This window comes from Tupaia chinensis, unplaced genomic scaffold, assembly GCF_000334495.1.
Source record: "Tupaia chinensis unplaced genomic scaffold, TupChi_1.0 Scaffold143814_1, whole genome shotgun sequence".
In the NCBI taxonomy this organism is placed as follows: Eukaryota; Metazoa; Chordata; class Mammalia; order Scandentia; family Tupaiidae; genus Tupaia; species Tupaia belangeri.
This window is the reverse complement of record NW_006203664.1, coordinates 571,928-578,999: the sequence shown is the minus strand read 5'-3', so window position 1 is coordinate 578,999 and position 7,072 is coordinate 571,928. Positions and strand designations below refer to the sequence as shown.

The 7,072-nt window shown below is 57.9% G+C and overlaps 1 protein-coding gene and 1 pseudogene across 1 annotated transcript in view; one reads left to right on the top strand and one right to left on the bottom strand.

The window, feature by feature from the left end:
- Window positions 1–13: 13 nt before the first annotated feature.
- Window positions 14–7,072, bottom strand: part of PITPNM3 (PITPNM family member 3) — a 104,129-nt gene continuing 97,070 nt past the window's right edge. Inside the window, exons 20-21 of the mRNA XM_014582790.1 lie at window positions 3,267–3,395; window positions 14–1,892 (exon numbers count right to left, since the gene is read on the bottom strand). Of these exons, the coding sequence (XP_014438276.1) occupies window positions 1,587–1,892; window positions 3,267–3,395 (435 nt within the window). The 3' untranslated portion in view covers window positions 14–1,586. The remainder of the gene's footprint in view (window positions 1,893–3,266; window positions 3,396–7,072) is intronic.
- Window positions 5,901–6,056, top strand: LOC114005456 (uncharacterized; annotated as a pseudogene).

Sequence of the window (7,072 nt, the reverse complement as noted above, 5' to 3'; positions counted from 1 at the left end):
ATGGGGGCGGGGCCTGCTGCCCCCACTGGCAGCTGCTGCCGGCTGCGTGGGAGCCGTGAGAGGTAGACATTGAGCAGAAGCGACATGGAGCTGACACTGGTGCCTGCTGTGTAGACAGGCATCTGAGCCCTGGGGCAGCCTCATGGTAGCCTACAGGGGCTCAGAGGTGACCCCAGGCAGTCCCACTGGGCAGGTGCAGGCCTGGGCAGAAAAGTGGCCCAGGAGACCAAGGCCCAGGCCAGGGCTCAGCAGCAGGAGGGTTCAGGCAGGCTCCCCAGGGAGCCAAGCCCTGCCCACCTCAGGGGACCACTTAGGAGGAGGTATGGGCACAAACCAAGCTAAGTGCTGGGAGGGTGGGCGAGGGCTGAGAATACAACAGTTTGAGCCAAAACTCCACGAGCCCCCCAGAACCCTGGGATCTCAGTTCTAGGTCTTCCGGGAGCCAAAATGGGGAGATCAGCCTGCAGAGCAGAGCTGCGAGCGCGGGGAACCAGGTTGATGCCCTTTGGTCAGGGACGGGGTTCTATTCCTAGACACCTGGCTTGGGCCCAGCGCATGGCACACCTGCCAGGGCTCCCAAGGCATAGGAATCCCTTCCGAGCCCCTCCCATGGGCTTCCTTGGAGACGGGACAAGGGCCCCTCTGCCCAGCCCACACCACGCCGCTCTCCCAGGCCGTAAGGAAGTAGAGCCCATTGGGCACTCTGAGGGGACCTCAGGCCTGAAAAGCCTCTGAGGGCCGAAACGCAGGACAGCCTGGGAGCTGAAAATGCACACCAGGCTCCGCTGGAAGGACACCTCCACTTACAGAAGGCAGGCTGGGCCCAGGGAGGCTGAGCTACAGGCTCCCAGCCTGCCCAGTGGGGCCAGGGCCCAGGCCGCAGCCTCGCAGGGACGACATCAGGCAGCGCTCTGGGAAGAGAAACGCCTGTCCTCCAGGGCCACGGGAAAATGGTGAGGACAAGATGGGGGGACAGGGACAATGGTCAGCACCAGACCCCACCCCCAAGGGCTGTGGACAGATGACATAAGTGAGGACGCCCGGGGACGGCCTCTCGGTCGCAGAAAGTGGCCACTTCACCTTATGAGAGCCAGTCTGAAAATGGTGACCGGAACGTCACAGGGAGGTTGGGCACGAATGCCATTCACTCCTCCACAAAGACAGCCAAGAAGCTGAACCTACCTGCCACTGGCTATTGGTCCCAGAGCAGGGGCCACACCCCTCAGGACCTGCCTAGCGTCTCTGTGGAAGATGGGGAAACCTCAAAGGTGGTCAGCTTCTCCCCAATACTCCGGTTCCGATAGACCTGCCCCAGGACTACGCAAACATTCAACCCTGACTCCAGCTTTTGGTCACAGGCATCGGGGAGGCAGCAGCAGCTGCACGGAGACCCCCAGATCTCACCCCATCGCAACCCTGAGAGCCCACAAGGCCGGGCAGGGTCCCTCCCCACTCTAGTCGGACACTGCTGGACAGACACACGGGAGGGAAAAAGCAGGAAAATGCCTGTGTCCGGGAGAAGGCAGTCCCCTCCCGTCCGGCAGGCAGCCTGGCTGGGGTCCCCTCCTCTGAGCACAAGCAGCCCCTCAGGGCACCGACTCGAACTTGGGGGGCCCACGCGCCCAGCTGAGCGCCGGCAGCGGCCGCTCGTGGTCTTTGTCGGACTCGGGCTGGCTCTGTGCGCGCTCGGGCTTGGGGTTGGCAGCCGGCGGGTCGGGCTGCTGCACCGACAGGGTCCTGCGCAGGTGGTTGCGCTTCCGCAGGAACTCAGGCTGCGCGTGCAGCCCGAAGCTGCCCTTCCGCAGGATCATGCGCGAGTTGTTCTTCTTCGGGCGCGAGCGGTGGCCAGCCTCCAGCGCCGCCAGGTGTGCAGCGTAGCCCTCGCTCAGGAACTGCGGAGGGGACAGGCGTCAGGCCAGTAGGGCAGGCCCCTGAGCCAGATCCTGCCCCCCCCCATATCACTGTTCCCCTAGAACATCCTACCAGGGTGTCTCCAGCTTCTCTGCAGAGCCCCTGGGAAAACTGGGAGCTCATCACCATTTCAGGGTCAAAATCCCTCTGAACAACTTGAGCACCGGGGGTCACACCCCCCATCTCAGGGTGCTCGCAGCGGGTGAAGCACTCTTCCTTGTCACTCTCATAATGTAAGTCTCCACCATAGTCCCGCCCCTCCCCCATGTAACTCTGTCATTTGGGGGCCCCCATAGCTGCCCTTCCTAACAATTCTCCCCACTATGTCCTCAGAGCCATGTCTCGCACAGTGTCGTCCATGGGCCGGCAAAAACAGCATCACCAGGTCTCCTTAGGCAGACCCTCTGGCCTACCCAACCGGAAGCTGTCTTTCAACAAGATCCCCAGGTGAGGCGAGCACACATTCTAATTTGAGAAGCAAGGCTCTCAAATTCCTCTGAGATCCCAGCATCTCCAGACCCTCCAGCTGTTGGTCATTCTAGCACCTTCCACTGCACCTGCCCCGAAGGGAGATCATCTCTCTCCTTCAAGCTGTCCCTTCAGCCAGCTTCTCAGTCCCAGCAGTGCCCTCCTACCTGGCCTCCCAAGCCGGAAACACGGACACCACGCTTGGCTTTTCTCCCCTTTCCTTCATCCTTCACGTCTGATCTGTTCATTACCGAACCCAGTCCTTCCTACCTCAGAAATTCCCCTCGGACCCTCCACTTTCTCTCTGATTCCCTCTCAGCTTGCATTCCATTCCTTTGACCGCCTTCCACCTGCAGCCTAAGGGGCCTTTTGGAACCACGAACCTGCTCACCATCACTCACTCCAGCGACCCAGAGGACAGCACCCAAACCCAGCAAGCACACAGGCCAGCCAGGAGGCCCCTCTCCCCTCCCCACTCATACCACGCACAGCCAGGCTGCGTCACTGGCAGCCCCCGGAATACACATGTTCTCTGCGGCATATGCTGTTCCCAGTGTCAGGCCCTTCCTGGACAATTTCTTCAAACTCCTGCAAGTAGACTGTGCTCCAGAGTCTGGGTTAGCTGTTCCTCTCTAGGGTCCCCAGTTACTACCTGTCATTATCTGCACGTTTTCCCATCTCCCCCGCTAGACTGGATGACGTTGCATCTGACTTTGCTCGGGATTTCTCCTGTACTCAACACAGGGCCTGAGGCAGACAGCCACCAGTACTTGTAGAATGAATGAATGCGCAAATGAAGGAATGAATGGATGAGTGATCGGCCTACTTCCCTGCCCAGTCATTCCCCCGACCTTGCCTTCTCAGCGCCCAGCCCAGTCTGTGTTCACCTGGCACTGGGCTTGGTACTTCTTGGTGGGCCGGCCCACAATGAAGATCTGGGAGGCGGGTAGACCCAGCACGCTGTAGACAGAGATGTCCTTGGTGGAGCCGTAGGCAGCACTGATCTTGATGAAGCACTGAAACACAGGGCGTCTCATGGGGGCACGGGGAAGCCCAGCTGGCCCTCCTGGGAAGGCTCCTGAGACCAACCTCAGGGAGCCCCAGCGCTCTGTTAGCCTGTAAGCCATGGGCCCACCCTGAGTCATAAACCAACTTCCGGAGGGCTGCCCCTTCCTGCCCTGACCCTGCACCGCAGGCCGGATGCAGGCTCCACCTGGTTAACAGCCACCACACCATTTACTAACCCCACGTCGAGCAGCACTCGACGTAGTTGTGTACCGCGGAGGCGCTGTTCCTTTGCAGACAAGGAAACTGAGCTCCAGGTTACGCATTGCAGGGCAGCAGTAGAGACCAGCTGTCTGGCCCCAACCCTCTGCTACCCCTTGCCTCCTGCCTCTCCTGGACTGGTCTGGTGTCCTCTCCTGAAGCCCCACTCCAGTCCAGAGAGCTACCCACGATCCTTCTTGCTCCAGGGGCATTTCTGGATCATCACCCTTCCCTCCCCTGCCGCACTGCTGGGAGAAAGTACCTCTTCCCTCGGTCCAAGTGTCCACCATCCAGTCGCCTCTCCATCAAAGTCGCCTTTTCTCCCACTCACCCTGCTCCCAAGGTCATTGGAGGCCTTGCACCTGGGCCAGTGCTGGCCTTCCTCCTAAGCCTTCCCTCACCGGTTGACTTGCTGTCCACGCAGACAGCCTACCACCTGCACCCTCGGCCTCTCAGAGTCTCCCCTTCTCCCACATCACTGGCCAGCACCTGCAGGACTGAGCCTGCACTGCCGCCTGAACTCAGAACGTTGTGTCCACACTCTGAGTGCTGCCTCCTGTCCCCCACAGCTCTTCCAGCCCTCACCCCCACCTCCACTGCTCCCCGGCCTCATCCACACCTGCACCCGCCCTCCTGCATCACCCCTTCCTCATCGTGTTGGGCACCCCGGAGCACCCCTATGTCCTTTGTCCTCTGGCCTGTTTCATGGATTTTCTTGCACTCCCATCCACCTTCCACACTGCCTGGAATTTTTCTGTCGTCCACCTTCTCCATTTCTTTCTTTCTTTTCCCTTTTTTCCCCCTTTCTTTCTTTTTTGTGTAAGCCAGAGAGATAGAGGAAAAGAGGGAAAGGGAGAAAGCACCTTCCTGCCCCTAAATGGGGTCCGGTCACACCGCAATTACTTCTTTTCCATCTCTTTGGTCCTGTCAGGGCTTGGGGCCTGCGTACACACAGGCCCAGCAGGTTTTTCAAGCCGACAGTGGGGAGTTTAAACCTCATGGTCGGCCAGCCACGTGGGATTCAGCTGCCTTATCCACCAGACCATGGGACCGGCCCCCACCTTCCCCATTTCTGTACGCTGACTTCCAAGAGCTGCTAGAGAAGCTCAGAGCCACAAGCTCCTTCCCCTCCAAATTTGTCTGTTCCTCCCCAGAACATTCCAGTTTTCACCTTCCTCCCTGAACCCCTACCACATCCTACAGGTGACCTTGCCTTTGACATCAAATCAAAGAGAGGTCTTCCTCAGCCCCCAGCCCCTCACCTCACGGGCGACTGCCATCTGATTTATTTCCATCTGGCCTTTAGCTCAGAGGGAGGAGCAGCCTTCTCCGCCCCATCCCTTCCACCCCACTCTCTTGAACCTCCAGTTCTGGTGACCACCTCCCACCCTCAGGGCCCTGCCCAGCTGAGACCTGCCTCCTCTGCTCCTCACCCCAGCACTTCTATCCCTGCGTCCTCTGGATTGTCCCTTCCTCCTCAGGGTCACCCGGGCCCAATCTTCATGTGGTGGCCAGTCCTTACTGCCCCACACCTTTTCACAAGAAGGGCACCGTCTCCCTGGAAGCCTCTCCTTCTCTGACACCTGACACATCTCTCTTCTCCTCCCACTCTCCCCCTGGGTTCTCGGTTAGCTCCTCTTCCTGCTCCCAGGGGCCCCGTGCTGCCTCTTCTCCCTCCCACCTCTGTCCAAAACAAGCCTCTCCTCCTGCAGCTTTACTGCTCTGCCTCCTGCTTCTGGCTTCCAATCTCCACTCACCCCGGAGCCATGTGCCATGATGCAGCCATGTCCCATGGTCATGTCAGCCCTGACATGTCCATGCACTCGTCTTCCTCCACCTCCTCCTCCTTCTGTGTCATTCTCACGTCATCAATTGCTTGTTCATTCACGCTGTTAACATCTACCGAGTGCCTTCCATGTGCCATTGTGCCCCCAAATGCTAGAGATACCTTGGTGAGCAGGACAGACAGGCCTCCAAGGAGGTCACGGTCAGGTTGGAGCATCTCAGCCCCTCCTACTCACCCAGCGCAGGCATATGCGAGCGCCCTGTTCGCCATCACTGAGTCCTGACAAGTCCACGTCCTGATGCGCAGGTCTGCCCCCTTTCTCCCCATCCACAGGCCCCCTAGACTCTGCTCTTCCTGCCTCCTGCTTGGGCAACAGCCTCCTAGCTGGCCTCCCTACCTCCCCTTTCTCCAACCAATCTGTTCTCCACATAGCCACCAGAGGTGTCTTTTTATAATCCAAATTAGAGCCAGCTTTGCGCAGTGGCAGTATCGTAGCCAATGAGGTTTATCCAAGGTGCAATTATTGCTAATTGAAAACTTTTCCCTAATCCAAATTAGACACTGCCATTCCTGCCTTAAACTCCTTCATGGTGGGACCAGCAGTTGGCGTAATGGCTATGTGGCTGGACTCCCATGTAGTTGAGTGGTTCGAGTTCCAGACCCGGTGGCTTAAACTCATGCCAGGCACATGTGTGTGCATACCCAACATCCCAAGAGGAGAATGGAGGAGAAGAGACTGCAGCGTGGCCATCCCCCCGGGGGGGGGGATTTCTTGCTTTCTGTCTTTCTGGCGAGTGCATGCGCCCTACAGCAAAAATCTCTGGGGGGGGGGACTGTTCCATGGCTCCCCATCACCGTCAGCAGAGGGTTCATGGTCTTGGCTTGGTTTTCAAGATCTTCAAAGCCTGCCAAGCTGGGGGATCCCATGACCTCTGGGCCTCAGCTCCCATTTTTCTGTCCTGGGTCTGACCTGCCTGCACACACCCCATCCTGGATGCCCATAGCTCTGAGAATGCCCCGGGCTCTCCTGCCTGTGCGCCTTCACATATGCCATTTCACTGGCACCCACACACATACGTGCCTGGCGTGTTTTTCAAGCATCTGCTGGGGCTGGGATTTGAACTGCACAGTCAGCCATGTGGGCTTCCCAAACTCATACTCATACTTTAAGGCTCCGTTCAAAAGTTGTTACCTCCTATGAGCCTTCCATGGCCTCCCCAGGCAAGTCTAAATCCCTTCTCCACTGTTTTGTTGTTGTTTGTATTCATAATTTGCCAGAGTGCTTATGGTAGCTGGAGAGAGCCAGAGAGAAAGGAAAAGTGAGAAAGCACCTACCATGGGGAATGGTCACACTCAATCCCTTCTCCTCCATCTCTCCCTCCTTTCGGGATTTTGGGCACAGACACACATTCACCTGGCATCTCTCTCTCTTTCTTTCTCTCTTTCTTTCTCTCTTTCTTTCTTCCTTTTTCTTTCTTTCTTTCTTTTTTTTTTTTTTTTTTGAGAGAGAGATTTTTTGTTATAAGGTGTGTGAGCTCTCTAGAAAGACAAAGACAGAGAGACAGAAGGCAAGAAATCCCCCCCCCCCGGGGGGGATGGCCACGCCGCAATCCCTTCTCCTCCATTCTCCTCTCGGGATCT